Genomic DNA, 19,267 nt, shown 5'->3' on the forward strand with positions numbered 1-19,267 from the left:
TATTCATAGAATTTCAATAATTCACAGTATCTGTCCTGAATATTGTCTTTCGAACTCTTGAAACTACTTCAAGTTACCTTTTCTCGTCTAAATAATTCATTTAGAAAATTTTGTAAACTCTACGAAATTGTAAACTCAGGGGAAAGTCTCAGAGTAGGAAATGGCTTGAAATAGGTATCCTCAAATCATGAAAATGACAACCATTGAACCACAGATATCGAATCGCGGTTTTTGGAATTTTCGACATGAAATATTAATCCATAACATGATAAATAATGAAACAACATTATTCTAATAATGGCTGTAAATCCGGTTTTGCTTGGAAGAATTTAATCAGTAGGGGAGACTGGGGCAAAAAGTCACAAATTGAAAATTTGAAAATTCAATATCTTCCAAGATAAAAGAGATAGCGACTTAAAATTTTTTCCATAGATGGCCTCCATAGACCTTCTAGAAAGTCGTAAGTTTCTTAGAATTCGAACAAGGATTTCAGAAAATAAAAAATATTGAAATTTTTAGCCCTATTCTTAAAATGTTTTCCTTACAGCAGATATCAATTTTGATCTACTTATTTTCCAAAATTGATGCACTGGTAAGTATTTCCTAAATGATTTGGACTCTTTGAATACGAAACCACTATCTATTTTAGAATTTTACAAAGATTCGTTTCTACAGAAATCTTTTTCTTAAAAATGACCACTTGGGGTAAAAAGTAACAAAAGGTATAGAGCAAAAAGTAACAAAGACCGAAGCAATTTCTGATGTCTCACGGCGAGAAGAAACGTCATTTCCATGTTTCGCCGCTTTTTGTTTGCATTGGTCAAACGATTAGCAGTCTCTTGTGTGTTTTTTCTAAAATAGCTTGAAAAGCACTTTTCTCGTTCAGATAGAGAAAACGGTGTTTTAAAAAGGTGTAGAGGAATAAATTTTCTATGAAAATATGTCCTCTCGGTATTTTTTTCAAATTTACGGAAGCCTGTAATCAAGCGAATCAAAATATGATAATACCCAATGTCTGGTATTATTTGCCCCAGCATTTTTGAGAATGGTCACAAAATTACCTTTTAAAAAACAGCTCGATAAATGTATTTCCGTATGCAATAGAGGAAAATGACTTTCACAAAGTTGTAGAGCAGTAAATTTCCTATAAAACTGCACTGATTAGAAATTTCTGGGGCGCTAGGTTAGCTTGTAAAAAATTAAAATATCTGTTTTGTGACTTTTTGCCCCACTCTCCCCTAATTATAAAAATAATTTGGTGGTTTTATTAGGAAGAAAAATATGTTTAATGGCCTCTACATATTGGGAGAAATTTTTGTCAAAAATTGCTGTTTTAAAGGAAATTCCCTGCAGCGTTGTAGGGGGAAACGTCAAATTTCTGTCAAAAACGCAATTTTTTTGAAAGAGTAAGAGGTAAAATTTCAATAGATTTAATTTTTCTCAAATGAAAGGTGATAGGGAGTGTATCCGGTGTTCGCCAGTGAGTGGGAAAAGTGGTCACCCTAAGAGGAAAACACTTTTTTGGTCTTGCCCAGAGCTTTCGGTCCCAATATGGACCTTCTTCAGTGGCTGAAAGGGCATCAAAATTTATTTTGCAACATTTTCTTCTTTTTACAATGCCTTTCAGCCACTGAAGAAGGTCCATATTGGAATCGAAAGCTCTGGGCAAAACCAAAAAAGTGTTTTCCTCTTAGAGTGACCACTTTTCCCACTGGCAAAGACCGGATACACTCCCTATCAAGAAAATCGCGCCAGTTCCCATTATTAGATCAAATGAAAGGGTTTGTCAGAGCCATTAATTTATAAATTTTAAAGTCTAAAATTAGAAATTAAAATAAAGATCTTCCAATGTGAAACGGTTACACATTTCTCTAAAATTGAATATGAAAGATTTTCCTTATATTTTTTAATTTTAAATTTGTATTTTTTTTACTCTTTAAACTCTATTTCATTACTTTTATTTTTCGCTTCTCCTGAATATGTAAAAAAATCCAAAGGAGAATGGTCAAATCCGGTCCCGGAATCGCCACGAACGAGACCTATGTCATTGGATAGACATTAGTATAGGTAACAACTTTTGTTCTGGGATCAATGTTCTAAACGATGGAGGAACAGTTCTAGAGCATAAAAACTATTTTTTACAATGATGAAGAATGATCAAAAGTATATGGGCGCTGGTTCATCTTCATACAAACATTAGAGTAGACGCATTTTGAAGATATTGATATAAGGTTGAGAAAAATGCCGGGACCCAGGACGATAAACGCTGGGAGCCCTTGTAAAAAAAGGCCTTTATCCTTCCGAAAAATCGTTGTTTTGACAACGAATTACACAAGAACTGCTAAAGTGATCTTGATGAAATTCGGTATAGGGTCACTGTATGACTTAAAGTTTTTATCCATGCATATCACCCCCTCCCCCCACCCTCCATTCTGATAGTCCCCATACAAAATGGGGGAACTTTACCTTATAACTCCTTTCTAAGACGATGTAGAAAGCTGATATTCAACAAGAGAACAATACTTATGAAAGACTTTTAAACCATGCATGTTAAGCCGCTCCTCCACCACCCCTTCTAGTAATTCTATACAAAATGAGAGCATTTTGACCTCCTTTCTGAGAAGAAGTAGTTGTTTGTAAAAGAATGAAAAAAATGAATAACTAATAACGTTAACAATAATTTTCTAGATTTTATATGCATTTATAGACATCTAGTCGAATTACAGCTTTCTGCCTCCTCTTAGAAAGGAGTTATAAAGTAAAATAGTCTTATTTTGTATGGGGGCTACCAGAAGGGGTGATGGAGGAAGAGTTTGATCAGTATGGTTAAAAAGTCTTCTTTAAGCCTTGTTCCCATGTTGTATTTCAACTTTCTATCTTTTCTCAGAAAGGAGTTATAAGGTGAAATGCTCTCATTTTGTATGAGGGCTACCAGAAAGGGGGACAGAGGAGGGAGATATTATACATGGTTTAAAAGTAATCCCTAAGCTTTGTTCCCTTGTCGAATTTCAGCTTTCTACCTCCTCTTAGGAAGGAGTTATAAGGTAAAACGCCCCCATTTTGTATGGGGGCTATCAGAATGGAGGGTGGGTGGAGGGGGTGATATGCATGGATAAAAACTTTAAGTCATACAGTGACCCTATACCGAATTTCATCAAGATCAGTTAGGCAGTTCTTGTATAATTCGTAGTCAAAACAACGATTTTTCGAAAGGATAAAGGCATTTTTACAAGGACTCCCAGCGTTTATCGTCCTGAGTCCCGGCAATTTTTCAATCTTATATCAGTACCTACAAAATGCGCCTACTCTCGTTTGTGGCGATTCCGGGACCAACGCCCATATAGTTTTGACCATTCTCCTTTAGGATAATAAACTAAAAGAATGCATAAATGGCATACTTCTTTCTTACTTTTCTTCCATTGGACTTTTATTCATTTTTTTAGGAGGACAATTTTTTCATATACGAAAATATCGTTGGATCAGTAATAACGGTTTTTCACTGTGAAGATTAAAAAAAGCTCTAGAGATCTTATTTATCAACCTAATGGGGTTATACTTGGGCTTGTTGAAAAGGTTTTGGATTTTCTGAAAAGTGTGAACTTCTTTTAATCGGTTATGAACCGCTATTGAACCCTAATGAACCGATTCATAATAGATAAAGTCATTTTTATTAGATAATCAATTATATTATTCCTAAGCTATTTTAGACAATCTTTTGAGTTATTCAATTCTTTCAATAAATCGATTGTGAAACGATAAACGGTAAATGATGCGAAAGTACTTTTCAAGTACAGTAGAGTCTCGTTATAGTCCATATTTGGTTTCAGATTTGACACTTGGGTCGCACTATAGTCCATGTAATTTTTTAAAATTATTAACGACTTTTAGTATTGAAATTGCTCGACGGCTTCCACTTTCTTTGCGATTGTGGTACTTGTCCTTGCTCTCTTCATTATGGATCACAATTATCACAACTACTTAATAAAGTTTGCCAAAAATATTAAAATAATTATGCTTGTTGCGTACAAAAAACATAACCTAACATAAAATCAGTGTTTTGAAATCAACGGTCGATAAATTGTGGACTATAGAGCGATGGCCTATAGCGAGACTATACTGTATAGCGTAAAAGTCACGAGTTCGAGAATTCGGCAAAGCTGGAACGCTTTTCCACTCTGCCCACGGCCACTGAAAAATATATTTAAAAATAAAAACGCATATTTACTCCTCAGTTTTTTCACTATTTTTTATTTATTTAATTTACTAATTTTTGCATACATCTTTAATTCAGGGGTGTGCAGGTACCGTTGAAACCGAATAAACGCAAAAAATAAGTTTGTTTACGTAGCGTTTTGACCGCATTGACGTGCAAGTTTCATTTGACATTTGTTCGGTTTCAAACGGTTCTTGCACACCTTTGCTCTAATTGCTGGTGATAGGATTACCAGCGATTGCAGATGTTTAGTGGGAAACCTTGAATTTTCTAGAAAAATGGAGGAAATGATAAAAATGATTCCTTTCAAAGTTGTAGAACAGTAAATTTGGTATGAAATTGTATAATTTAAATTTTTAAGAATTAGTAAAATAGTTCGTTTTATCAGATTTTGCCTTATATTTCTTTATTTTTTACAACTAAAATTTTACTGGAGAAATATCCTTTTTTCTCTAAAAAATATATTTCTGGATATTTTTTTAAAATTTATATATTTTTTTCAATTTTCATATTTTTTTTAGTTTAATTTTATATCTGAAACTTTATTTTCTAAAATTCATATTTGAAAAATGGAATGAAAATTTAATAAAATCTAATCTAGGTTAATTTTTAGAATTTTTGTAATTCAATGTTGTCAAGAATTTCATTATTTTACTTTAATTGTAAGAGAATACTAAATTTTCAGTTTTTCTTCAGTTTCTGCAGTTTGTTTTTTTTTTCAAGTTATTTTTCCTTTAATTTTCATTATTAATGTATTTTTCATTTTATTTTATAATTTTGTATTTTATGTATTGTATTGAGTAAGTAAAATTAATTTCTTGTTCCTTTCGGATAACAGTACTTACATTATTTAGACCTTCTTCTGCAGAGTTTAGAAAATCACTGATATACAAAGTTTAACTTGTATTTAATCATTCTTCAGGATTTAAATTGAAAAATAGAAAAATAATTCGATGGACCGTGTACCTAAGCCCACATTTTCCTAATTTAAATAATTTTACTTTCCTTTGAATATTAGATTTTACAGAATTTAAAGAAGACAAAATTCAAATTGAATTTAATGGCTTTTCATTTAATTCTCAAAAAGGCTCTCACTAAACGAGCTTATCTCAGGGTTTTGTACCTGAAGCCCACGCATAGAAGTGTGAAAATCAAGCGAACAATCTCTATCAAATTGCATCAAATCTTCTCATTTTCACGCTTTCTGCTGTGTTTTTTTCTACCCTCATACCAAAGCTCATATTCTCTTGGGGCCTTCAATGAAAGCTCCGATGCGGGGGAGTAGCGTAGGCGTTATATTAATCGATATAGCGTACACTCTTACATACTCCACTGAATTGTGAGCCTTGTGAGTACTTGGCCCATCCCCCGACCCAGAGAAAATTGACAGAAGCCAAAAGAGGTCAGGACACATGGGGATGTCACTTAAAACCAAATCGATTGGGATCAAAATTGACGGGACACGTGGAAAAATAGCATTAGAGTCCTCAATTAGGATCATTTATTCACCATGATGGAGTCCTCGATAATTCATGAAAGAGTGCTCTTGAAGGATTAAAGGTCAACCAGGAGTGACGCATGGGGATTTTTATTGATGTTGATTATTCCAGGAAATTAATCGCTTTTGAATCCAATTAGAATTATTTTTAAAAGCGCGCGCTTTTGAAATAAACCCAAACCAGCCCAAAAGCTAAACCCAAAAAAATGGGTTGTGTCTTCGCTGAGTGAAAGAGAGGGAGAGTAATTTACTTTTTGGTTCTCTCTGGACTTCTCTCTGGACTTCTCTCTCTCTCTCTCTCTCTTTAAGTTTCTCTCTGTTGTTGTTTTACTTGTCAAACGTGTTGATAACGTCCCGCGAAAATCTTAATAATTTTTAAGAAAATCCGTTAAAAAAAACATGGAGGAAGGATTTAAAGTCCCTTCGTTGGACATAGTTCGTCCAATTAAAACCTCTGTTCCGAAGATCCCCAAAGAGGAGAGCAGCATTGAAGGCAGCTCTTCTGGCCAGGAGAAGACAGAATCATCCCAAACTCTTCCAGTTGCAGAGTGTCCCTACATCGAGCCCAAATGGTCAGGAAGACCTGAATCATCATATAGCTTTGAGGTCCTCAAAACAGGGACAATCATCGAAATTGTCGAGAATTTGCAGGAGAAACCGTATTGGGTGTTTGGAAGGCTTCTTCAATGTGATATCCCAATGGCTCATCCCACTGTATCAAGGTTAGTTCCTTTTGGAAATGGATTTTTACGAGTTTTACCAAGAGAGTAATAACTGATGAGTACAGACAAATTATTTTGGTGAATAATGAGTATTCTTCCCATTTTGATGAATATTCGAGTACTCTTCTGCTGTATTTTTGATATAATATTGAATATCTAGTGAATAGGGTAGCGGGATCGGGTCAGACGATCGATCATGTATAAAAGCCATACAGGCAATAAAGTTGTTCAGTTCACCCCAATCTCTGGTGTTTTCCTGTCCACCACATCTTCCCGTTTTAGTGAATATGCGAGTATTTTCATAATTTTCACCTGAATTTCCAATTTTAGTACAGTCGTTTTCAAACAGCGAAATGTCATCCGCTTTGTGGACGAATTCACCCCATAAAGAAAGCGTTTCAAGAGAAATTTCCCTATTGATTCTTTGGAAAAATTTCGCCATGTATCCAGTGAATTTTCGCCCAAAATTACCGTACACTTCTCAAATTGGGAATTTCTTAAGAAATTATCTAGAGCTATAGACATTTCCCAAGAAAAGTGTTTCTGCCGTTTACCTGATGAGATCGGTAGTGATAAGTCGGCGGCAGACGCAACTAATCATAATTGAGGAGAAATATATAATTGAAATTGAAATTGAAGTTGAATTGAAAATCACAAGAAATCCTTATGAATTTTCAGTCTTGGAAAATTCGTTAGTCTCTTAGGGAATTCCTAGAGAAATTTCTGTGGGTTACTTCCTCTGAGATTTCTTGGGATTTGTCCCAGAAATATCAGTGTTTCTGTAGTGAATTTTCCCCTTATCTGCAAGGATTCCCTTATTGAAAATTTAAGGGAAATAACTGAAGAAATTACCTTTCTGGGTTGCGGAAATTTCCCAACGAGATCACAGAAAATTCCGTTCGATTTTTTGTAATTAGAATTTCCACGAAATTCCCAAAGATTGCTTGAGAGTTTTCCAAGGAAATTCTTAGGATTTTCAACAGAAGTTTCGTTATTCATGGATGGAATTTTGTCCTAAAAATCCCCGAAGATTCCACACATGGGAATACAGATGAAATTACTGAAGAAATTACCTCGCTTAGAAGTAGAAATTTCCTATGGAGATCACAGATATTTTCCAAGGTCCAGTGATGATTTCTTGTGAAAATCTCCTTAGGTGATTTTTCTGTTTACTTAGAGAATTTTCGTTTAGTATTCTCCAAATTTTTTCTATCATAAGAATTCAAGTGGAATTAGTATAGAAATGTCGTTGGTAAGCTGTAGAAATTTCTTGAGAAGGTCTCCGATGATTTGCATAGAAATAATATTCCCATAGTTTTTCTGAATTTGCTGAAATTTCCACAAGATTTCTTATGGAAATCTTTAGGAAACTTTCCCAAAAAGGAGGTATGAAAACTTCAGTAGCCTGTTAAAGATATACTTCGGCCGAGATATTTTTATTGCAAAAAAGGCATAAGAATATTGAGTACTCATGTGAAAATAGTAAAAGTCGTTAACCAGAAGAATTTTGGAAAATGTTGTTCATCTTTTAAAAATCTTTAAAAAAAATTATTAATTGTGAAAGGAATATCCCTCTATATTGTTTAGGAGGGATAGAAAACAATCTTCTCTCTGTATGTTTCTCTGACATTAAATCTCAAGCAACAAAACACTTCATTAAATATTTAAATAATTTTCTTGGGTACCCACCGTTGTAAAAGAGACGAAATATTTAAAGAAAAGTAAGAAACTGCAAATCTAGTACATGTACAACACCTTGTGTGGTGAAATAATATGAATCTATATTCACTTTAGGTGAATATATATTCACTTCTATATGAGTAGTGAGTGTTTTTGAGTGAGTTCCCGAAAGAGTATATGGGTCCCTGGGTTCTTCAGGATCCCTGAAAAATGTACAAGTTTTCAGGGTCCCCTGTTAGTTCCTCATGAGTTCTCTGAAAAGTATTTGGGTTTTCAGAAAAAATGTATAGGTTCTCTGAGTTTCCTGAAAAAAACATAATAGTCTCCGAATTCCCTGAAAAATTTATGGATTCTCCGGGATCTCTGTGAGTTTCCAGAAAAAATGTATAGGTTCTCTGGGTACCTGAAAAATGAATGGGTTCCCTGAAAGTTATATAGGTTCCCCGAGTTCCCTGTGGGCTTTCTGTAGGATCCCTGAAAAAAAATGTATGAGTTCCCTGGGTTCCCCGTGAGTTCCCCAAAAAGTACATGGGTTTCCCAGGTTCCTAGAAAAACGTATATGTTCTCGGGATCCTCTATAAGTTCCTCGTGAGTTCCTTGAAAAGTATGTAGGTTATCCGGGTTTCCTGTACGTTCCCCATGAGTTTCTTAAAAAACACCTCCTATATGGGTTCCTCGGGTTCCTAGAAAAATATATAAATTCCCAGGGACCTCCGGGGGTTCTCCTTAAATTCCCTAAAAAGTATTTGGGTTCCCAGAAAACTTTTTGGGTTTCCCGAGTATTCTGTGGGCTTACTATGAGTTCCAGGAAAAATTTATGGGTTTTCCGGGATCCCTGTGAGTTTCCAGAAAAAATGTATAGATTCTCTGGGTTCCCTGAAAAATTAATGGGTTCTTTGAAAATTATATAGATTCCCCGAGTTCCCTGTAGGCTTTTTGTTGGATCCCTTAAAAAATGTTTGAGTTCCCTGAGTTCCCTAAAAAATATATGATTTCCCCAGGTTCCTAGAAAAAAGTATATGTTCTCGGGATCCCCTGTAAATTCCTCGTGAGTTCCCTGAAAAGTATATAGGTCCTCGGGGTTTCCTGTGCGTTCCCCGTGAGTTCCTTAAAAAAATCTCCTATATGGGTACCCCAGGTTCCTAGAAATATATATAAGTTCCCAGGGACCTCCGTAGGTTCTCCGTAAATTCCCTCAAAAGCAATTGGGGTCCCAAAAATCTATATAGGTTTCCCGAGTACCCTGTGGGCTTACTATGAGTTCCCTGAAAAAATATATTACTCTCCGGATTTCCCTGAGAGTTTTCTTTAAAAATATATGTCTTTCTAAGGTTCCCGTCTAGGACCCTTGAAAAAGATTGTGGAGTTCCTAAATAGTAACGACATTAGAATATAACTGATACTGATAGATTTTTATTAAGGACATTTGTTTAATTTTTAAGTGTTTTAGTTGTAATGGGATCTTGGTCACAATAAGCCGATAGGCTTCAGACCTATATCAAGGCTAATCAGAAAAAAACTAAGATTCCCTGGAAAAATGTATAAGTTTCCTGGATTCCTCGTGGGTTTCCATGGGTTCCCTGACCAGATTATCTCGAAGTTCCTGAAAAGATTTACCCCATTTTTTATACCCTAGAACCTATCAATCTAAATAAGCTTATTTCTCCCAAAACTTTTGACTCTGTCTCCGAACCTTCCTCCTTCTACTTTTATCAATAAATCTAACTGATCTCTCTCTTAGCATTCTACTTTTCAATGAATGCTATGTGGCTTTCTCTCCCGAAGTATACGCTTAAGTGTTAATCTCCTTTAAGGTTCCACGCTGTTCTTCAGTATCGCCCAGAACAAGACAAGCCGCAGGAAGAAGACGCAGAAGACGGTCAGAAGAAGAAGAAAGTCGAACCTGGATGGTACCTCTATGATCTGACCAGTACTCACGGTACCTTCGTCAACAAACAGAGAATCCCTCCGAAGACTTACATCAGAATCCGGGTGGGGCATATTGTGAAGCTGGGAGCAAGCACCAGGCAGTTTATTCTCCAGGGACCTACAACAGATGAGGAGGAGGAGTCTCAACTATCCATAACGGAGTTGAAGGAGCTGAAGAAGCAACAGGCAATTGAGATGCTAAGGAAGCAGGAGCAGGAACGTCTGGAACAAGAGAAGAGAGAGAAAGCTCGGGAGGATGAAGGAATCAGCTGGGGAATGACAGATGATGCTGAAGAGGAAGAAGTTGACCTTTCTGTCAATCCCTTTGCCTCAACCAACAATGAACAGCTCTTCCTGGATGATCCGAAAAAGACACTCAGGGGCTTCTTTGAGAGGGAAGGACTCAATTTGGAGTACAAGTGTGAAGAGATGTCCCAGGGAACTTTTGTCTGCCGTGTCGAATTGCCCATTGACGATGCCCAGGGACGACCAATTGTCGCTGAAGTGTGCCACAAGGGGAAGAAGAAGGAGTGCGTGGTGCAATGTGCTTTGGAAGCTTGTCGGCTCCTGGACAGGCACGGAGTTCTTCGACAAGCGAATCATGAGCCCCTCCGAAGAAGAGTACCCAAGTCAGATTCCGACGATGATGACGATTTCCTGGACAGAACTGGTGATGTGGAGAGGAGGAGGCAGAGAAAAACAGCTTCCGGAGAGAATTCTGCCCTGAGCTACGAAGATTTGCTCGAGCAACAAAAGAAGATTATTGGGCAGATGGAGGAGATTGAGCAGAAGATCGAAGCTTTTAAGGAATCTGAGAAGGCAGCAAAAGCCGGAAATGATGCTGATGACCTGGATGATTTCATGACAAATCTGAGGAGTGAGAAAATAGACAAGACAGAGATCCGGAAGCTCAGAGTTGAGCAGCAGCGATTGAAGGGAGAACTGTCAAAGGTTGAGAAACTTGCCAAAATTGCTGCTCCGCATCTGCCCTCGATAAAATCTCTCAAGGAGGCTTCAGATTCCGGAGAGAAGAAGAAGCCTGTCCTTCCACTTTTCGGAAAAAGACCCAAGCTGAAGAATGACTTTGGCGTGAAGCGAGAGGAACGGAAAGTCCCAGTGGAAACCCAATCAACAGTGGAAGTCGAGGAGGAGACAGAAGAGAAAGAAAGTCCCGAAGTTCCTCAGACGAAGAAAATCCAAGGTCCGACAATTGACCCAGAGATCCTTAAGAGAATTTCCAGTCAACCTACGGAGGAGAAAAAGCCAGACGAAGAACCTAAGAGGAAGCTCTCGGAATCCAAGGACCAGGAAACTGAAGAAGGAGACAAATCCGAACCAACTTCCAGCAAGAAACGCAAGACCCGAATTAGGATTCGCGAGAAAACCCGCGAGAACATCGACATGCCCGATGAAGACCTGGAAAAGGATGCAGAGAAATTTTCCGGATGGCTTCCGCCCGAGAACCAGAAAGGAGATGGGATGACTGAGCTGAACAAGAAGCTCGGCTACTGAACTTTTATTTCAGACAAAATAAAACATTCTAAAATTGCATCATTTGTGTCAGTTCCTGAACTTTTCCGTTGATGAAATCCTTCAGGGCGGGGTCTGGACTTAGGATCCTTACTCCCTCCTGAAGGAGATCCATAGCCTCTGTAAGTTTCCTAAGAGTCTCTTCCCGGTCTGCGGCATTTTTCTCGAAGTCACGCTTCGCTTGAATCGCCAGAACGGCCTGAAGATCCATGAGAAGGTATCCGCGGAAGAAGCTGAGACCGGGTTCTAGGAGATTTCCCACTTCTAGAAGTTCTCGACATATGTCAATTTTCCGGATAAGAGCTGCCTCGGTGAGTTCATGCAGCTGGAATCCGGGAATATTGCCATAAAGCTGACTCAGAGCGTACTTCACCTGAAAATTAGGATCTCATTAACCGAAATCTCCATATTCCCCCCTAAGATCTTACTTGAAGCATATGGGTATTGGTACAATGAAGAACATCCTTGTACTTAATTAGGAACGCTTCAAATTCCTTCGGTGAATTTTGATCCAGTTCAGATACTTCTTTCATGATAACTTTGTTCCCATTGATCACTTGCTTGGCTGGGATTTCACATTCACAAGCTGAGCACTTCCATGGGGCGGTATCTTCAAAAGGATTTTCAGGGATCATCTTTCCGTTGTTGCAACGGGTACAGTTGAAGGAACCTGCAAAGGTGCTCAACTCGGTGGGATCCCCACATCTTTCGCAGAAGCATTCGAAGTACTTATTCTGACGCAAATGCTGACGTCTCTGAAGGGTTCCCTGCAATGTCTGTCCATAAGTCGTGTAGATAGGGCTACCCTTAGCAATATCCACCGTTGCAATAAGGACAAATTCAAAGTCTTCATTGAAAGTGTGAGCAGTATTCGGGACGCAACTATGGGCTATCATAGCTGCCATTGGATAGAGTCCCCTGACTTTGATATTCCTATGCTGATGGCGGATCTCAAAGGCATTGGTATCCAGGATTGCAGCAATTTCCAAAATAGTCCCTTCCTCAATATCCAAATTTAGAATGGTCTTGATAAAAGTCACAAGGTTAGCCTTCAAAACCCGGTACAGGGGAGTCTCAATTCTTTTGTCCAAATGGGATTGCAGGTCCATCAGCTTCTGAAAGCTAGAGAAACATATCCCAAGAAGAACCTACATAAATTCTTAAATAAATTCCATTATCATACCCTTCCGGATCCTGTGTCTTCAGTAGGCAACACCTTAGGGGAACGATGGCACAATACGCCGCTTCCTTCTTGTTTTCATCATCCCTTGATGCATCAATCTGAGCCCTGAATTTCCTAGAAGCCATTAGGGCACATTCAGCTTGATGGATAGGAAGCTTTTCGCAGGAGGCTCCACAGAGGGGCCAGTTGCACTGGGAGCATTTGTAGTAGTTCCTTTCTTTGGGTTTAAGGCTGAGGAATCGATGGCAACCTAGGCACATAGGGCGGCAGTTGAGTTTAGGACCAATTGCTAGGGGTTTCTCCCTTAGGATCACTTCTCCTTGCTTAATGTCTCTGGTGGCAGATAAGAATCGTCCCATAATCTCGTCGGTTTTGAGCTGAAAAGCATATTTAAAAGAAAAAATTTATAGGCTTAGGGTAAAATGAGGTAATTTGGAACCATTTACAATTTAGGACATTTGAGATTTTCTCACTGTTTTAGAGATCCACAGGGAAGAAAATCTGTTCCTTTTCTTCTAAATCGTTTTTCCATCTATTTCGCGGTCTTTGTTTTCTCTTTGCTCATCTGAAACAATTAGAAAATCTCAAATGTCACAAATTGTAAAAGGTTCCAAATTACCTCATTTTACCCTAAGTCCTTTAAGGACAATTGAGAAATCGGTGTACCAGGTGTTCCATAGAGGAAATAATTTATTTTCTGGAAATCTAAATTTTCATTTTTTTCTAGAATTTGTTCATAATCACAAAGTAAATATTGCAGGAATAAGGATATTTTTAAAATTTTACTTTGAAGAAATAAATTTTATTCCTTTTTTGATTTCAAACGAGGGTGCAATTGTGGGAGAAACTGTGACAATTTTAAGAATTCCGGAATTTTAGCTTTTGGAGTCTTGGTACTTTCGGAATTTTGGCTTTCGGATTTTGACCGCGACCTCATTAAGGAAATACTATAAGTTAAGAATCATGCTTAAGATGAAAAACGAGTAATGAGAATGAGTCTAAATTGTTATTGTAATGAGAGACATTAATAATAAGATTAGTAATAAAAAAACAAAAATAAAAATAATAAGATTAAGATTCAATTTTGAATTAGAGTTTTCTAAATTCAAATTATTGTTGAGAGCGTAGGGGGTGCAATCTTATTTTACGTGACTAGTTTTATCAGGGTGTGGCTTATTTTTCTTTTGATTTTGGATCTTTGTAATTTACAAAATCTCAGATTACGTGACCTAAAACAAAGCATTTTTTAATCTTACACAGTTTTTTTTTTTATTTTACCCTTTTATTTTATTTAAACGCTTTTTTATTCTTTTAAACGTGATATGTGAATAAGAAAATGCATAATACGAAAACCCAGTCTAAGTGTAGTGTCTAACTTTGTAATAGATCCGCTTGGTGTTTTTTTTTATTTAAAACAGTTATTGAAAAAAAGTTCTTATGACAATTATTTCGAAAGGACACAATCTTAGTACTCACAATTTCCGAGATGTCCTAATTATATGACAAAAAGTTTTCACCAAAAATGATCAACGACTTAAAAATCCAAAAAGATCTATTTAAAAAAAGCAAAAATTACTTTCTGTAAATATTAATATAAAACCATGTACAACGTCAAAAAAAATTAATAATTTTTTATTAAAATACTTATAGTTCCTGTTATTATTTACAATTTCTAAAAAAAATACTATGCTTTGCAAATGATGTTTTTCGGATATTACTCTAAAAGATTGTTTTTAATTATCTCAAAAAGATTGTGGAAGCTGCTCTCTCTTGGAGTTCGAACTATTAAAACTAGTGGAATTCCTCGTAAATTATTTGAAAAAAGCTGTTTCCTTTATCTTTAAATATCGTTTTATTACTAAATAAAAATATTTATAAACCTTAATTTTAAGTGAAATTGATCGAACGAAGAGTAAAATTCTAAAGAGATGGCTACTGTCGGTTAACCATGACCGATATCATTAAACAAAACTGTAAAAACTCTAATCATAGATAGTATATTCGATAATAATGTGAATAATGATCTTCCTGTTAATCCGGGTAAATCTTAAGCTTTGTCAATTACAAGTAGGAGATACCATCCTTGTCCACTTCCTCTTTATCTCGATGACGAGGAGATACCTTATGTCAATAAAAGCAAAAATCTTGGACTTAGTTTCAATGATTCTTTGGCTTGGGATGACCATATCTCGTACATAAGTAAAAGAGTAAACTTTTCTCTCTGTACCCTTAGAAGGCATGTACTTCACTCCTCAGAATATTTGAATGCTATTGGTTCGTGCCCTGCTGAACTCTTTCTTCTTGTGATAAAGCCTCTATGAGACGCCTGACTATTATATTCAATAATTGTATTTTCTATATTTTCAATCTTCATCCTTTTAATCACGTATCCTTTTACTTACGTCCTACTATTGATTTTTTTCAATAAAATTGATTTTTTTTAATAATAAACTGATTATGGTCATATAAACTCGAAAAATACAAAAACATATAAAATTTATTTTTATAAAGATTTAGCTTTAGGATAATCAAAATTTAATATAATCTAAGTACCAAGAGGTATAACCAAGGTCGAAAATTGATCTTAGGTTTCCATTATTTCCTGATGATTTTAATGTTAGGGCTTTGATAGACCTACGGCTTGATCTGAGAGAATGCTTAACACGTATAATAATTAGACCGTATTTCTATCAGATTTTCACTAAGCTGTTTTCGTCTTAAGCCGTGGGTCTGCTTAGAGCGTTTAGAGCCTTATTCTAAATGTGTAAGACCGTCTTCAGACTAGAGGTTTAGCCTAGTTTCCGAAGGTCTCAAAATCCTAAATAGCATCCAATAAAATTTGTCCTACTGATACGTAAATTAATTCCCCTTAATAGTTCATTTATAAGTCAAAATTTTTCAAAAATTGTCGATTGATAAGAATCTAGAGAAGTTAAGCTTTATGGCTAAGCCTTAGATCTGATGGTTTTGGTTTTGGTTAAGCCTTAGATCTTTAATGGTTTAACGCAGTATTCCGTATTCCCTATTTAGTCCTGTATTTGAATCTCTCCAATTTTAATTTAACCATTGCCATGTTTAGCCGAATAAGAACACACGGCCATAGATAACTAATCGATCATTGGTGATCCTAAAGCGGTCTTTAGACTAGAGGTTTAGTCCAGTTTCCGAAAGTCTTACAATCCTAAGTAACGAGCAATTTTATTGATTTTTGAGAGCCTAATAGGTCATTCATATTTAATAATCCAATCATAAGTTTTCCAAAAAATCGAGATTGATAAAAAATTAGAGAATTTAATCTATATAACTAAGCCTTAGATCTGAAGCCCGTATAAGGCTGTCTATGGCTGGGTTGCTGAAATTATAATCTGTCATGCTACTTTATTCTAACAACTAGCGATTCTGTTATTGATTCCTTTGGAGATTCTATTTGGAAAAATTGTCGGTATTACCAATTTGGGTAACCTTTAGCTCATTGCAAAATATTTCTGTAAGAAACAGTGGAATTCAGAAAAATGGATTGTAGCAATTGAATTTTTAATGTCGAGACTCGGAAAATGGAAAAGAAAACATGTATTTTTAGGTGTAAAAATTCTTGGTAAAAGAAAAATTAAAAATGTAAGCAATATTGTTTTATTTAACTCAGGCATAGTTTAAAAAAATATAATCAATTAGGAATCATTCATTGATCAAAATGCAATGTTTCTACTGATCCTAATTTTATTTTTCGAATTTTAACAGTAATGACGTAGGGCTCCTGATCCTGATAGCTTCAATGATTTTGTCACATTACAAAATGGATAATTTACGTTATCAAATTTGCTAAAAGGATCAGAATTTCCACCAAAGTTAAGCTTCTAAGCTCCCATTCATAATATGTTCTAAATCAATCTGGATAAATGCACATTGGTTGCCTAACAGAATAGAGAGTTTGTAAATCTAAATTTAAATAAATAACTCAACACGCGTGTTCTATTTACGCTAAAACTATCACTTTAAATTTTCCCATTAGCACCAATACTTTAATGCTTTCTGGCAGCTAGAGGAGTAGCATTGCACTCATTGAGACTATATGCACCAAATGATTTCTCTTTTATTTTGAGATTGGCATGATCAAGGCAAGAGGTCAAGTGCCTTGTCTCCATTTTTGCGAAAATGCCAGCAGTTTTTCCGCGATCACGATCCAACATTGGCTCACCTCAACGCACTTGCACATGGCCTTGTGACCCTTCCGCCAGTGAATCTTCTGATGATCTTTCCCACAGTATACGACATTTTTACATCCGCCACACTTCAGGCTGGCTTCAACCCCACAAACGGCACACGAACTGATTGATGGCATATTCAGAGAAATTATGATGAGATGTCGTCTTGTCTCAATTTCACAGACACCGCGGACACTCTTATCCGTCACAAATCATTAATAATTACTCAACTAGCACGCTTTTTCCATCAAATATATTATTCAGGAACAATTTTCCCGAGAGTGTCTCATCACCGAGATACCTCTTGTCGTTCACAAATCAATCAGACAAATGGCAAAGCACTTTCCTCAGACATATCAGAAGCAACCGCACAAGACAATCTTGGCAGTTGCAGGAAAATTTATTTTAAGAACCTATCCCAATAACTTCGTCCGATGATCGGAAATTAATTTTATTCCCTCGTGTCCAACCACTCGATATAAATATCCAACCCGTACATTAGTTGTGATCCCATGATTGTTTACGTTGTATATCTCATTCACGTCCTCGTTTATCATCATACAAAATATCCCGTCATTTTTTTCATTCCAGATGGGGATTAATTAATAAGTCCACAAGGTGCTAAATCATCTCACAACCATCAGCATTATTTATGATTTCCCGAAAAAAAAATTTCCCACACTTTTCAAAATGTGGTGAGAGGAATTTTCCTCCGATTCTCTTAATGTGATGTGATGTGTCTCTTTTCATCTTGCTTATTTGTAAATTTTCCACCACGACCAAGAAAAATGACAATGGATAGAGAGTTGAGTTTGGGAGTTTCTAAATTTTCCACATTGCTGCCAAGTGAAATTAGTTCTACTACACTGCTGGCAATAATCATAGCTCCACTTTTTCATACTAGAAAAACTTTGAAAAAAAATAAAAAAAAAAATAAATAAAAAAATCATTTGAAGGTATTTTCATACCGATATGAAAAAATGCCATTTGAATTTCATACCGTTAGAACTGTGAGTACTGTGATAGAACCTTTATCAAAATGGCGATTTTCGGTTGGCAATAATTATAGCTCCACTCAATAAATTTGGCTCCAGGGTATTTATTTTCAATCAGTGAAGGTTAATATCTTTTTGTAATTTAATTAATAACTTTATTAAGCTAATTAGAATCATTTTTATAAAGTTTTTCATGAATTTTGCCGAAATTTTGTAAGGAAAATGTTTAATGAACAAAAATAAGGGATTAATTAAGGTCTTGAAATGGATGGAAGTTGATAACCAAAAAAATTCCATAAAAATGACAAGATCCTATCACCTTTCATCCGAATTTGTCCATATTGCCGACATATATGCATTTTAAACCACTCCCAGGGCTAAAAATCTTCTTTTGTTAGAGGCAAAAGTGTGCAAATTTCCGTGTTACAGTCGAAAAAAATAAGTTTTCTACCGAAATTTGATGTAAAACAATGCTGACTGTTTAGTCTCATCATGTCCTGTTGATTTTGTCGCAAACCAGAATCCTAAGTGACTAAGGTGATCTTTAGAATACTGGAACAAAAAATTATCAAAAAGAAGCTTATTGCGGTTTGATGAGTAGAAGGTGTTTTACCTAATTTAAGTGGTACAAAATTACTTTTTTCGAATAAAAAAATTGATAGGTCTTGTCTTAACATGTTTTCTGTCTGAAAAAATAATTTTAAACCACTTAAATGACGTAAAACACCTTCTATTCATCAAACTGCAATAAGCTTCTTTTTGATAATTTTTTGTTCCAGTATTCTAAAGATCACCTTAGTCACTTAGGATTCTGGTTTGCGACAAAATCAACAGGACATGATGAGACTAAACAGTCAGCATTGTTTTACATCAAATTTCGGTAGAAAACTTATTTTTTTCGACTGTAACACGGAAATTTGCACACTTTTGCCTCTAACAAAAGAAGATTTTTAGCCCTGGGAGTGGTTTAAAATGCATATATGTCGGCAATATGGACAAATTCGGATGAAAGGTGATAGGATCTTGTCATTTTTATGGAATTTTTTTGGTTATCAACTTCCATCCATTTCAAGACCTTAATTAATCCCTTATTTTTGTTCATTAAACATTTTCCTTACAAAATTTCGACAAAATTCATGAAAAACTTTATAAAAATGATTCTAATTAGCTTAATAAAGTTATTAATTAAATTACAAAAAGATATTAACCTTCACTGATTGAAAATAAATACCCTGGAGCCAAATTTATTGAGTGGAGCTATAATTATTGCCACCCGAAAATCGCCATTTTGATAAAGGTTCTATCACAGTACTCA

General features: G+C 35.8%; 2 protein-coding genes across 2 annotated transcripts; one reads left to right on the forward strand and one right to left on the reverse strand.

The window, feature by feature from the left end:
- The first annotated feature begins 6,017 nt into the window (after positions 1–6,017).
- Positions 6,018–11,593, forward strand: LOC129798732 (kanadaptin). Its single transcript, XM_055842042.1, has 2 exons — positions 6,018–6,433; positions 9,928–11,593. Exons 1-2 carry the CDS (start codon positions 6,111–6,113, stop codon positions 11,552–11,554), a joined length of 1,950 nt encoding a protein of 649 aa, XP_055698017.1. The 5' UTR covers positions 6,018–6,110; the 3' UTR covers positions 11,555–11,593.
- LOC129798735 (SET domain-containing protein SmydA-8) lies at positions 11,544–17,340 on the reverse strand. The gene is made up of 4 exons (XM_055842045.1): positions 16,951–17,340; positions 12,756–13,132; positions 12,001–12,694; positions 11,544–11,945 (listed from the first exon to the last, which is right to left on the reverse strand). Exons 1-4 carry the CDS (start codon positions 17,092–17,094, stop codon positions 11,583–11,585), a joined length of 1,578 nt encoding a protein of 525 aa, XP_055698020.1. The 5' UTR covers positions 17,095–17,340; the 3' UTR covers positions 11,544–11,582.
- Positions 17,341–19,267: the final 1,927 nt, after the last annotated feature.

This window comes from Phlebotomus papatasi, chromosome 1, assembly GCF_024763615.1.
Source record: "Phlebotomus papatasi isolate M1 chromosome 1, Ppap_2.1, whole genome shotgun sequence".
Classification (NCBI taxonomy): domain Eukaryota; kingdom Metazoa; phylum Arthropoda; class Insecta; order Diptera; family Psychodidae; genus Phlebotomus; species Phlebotomus papatasi.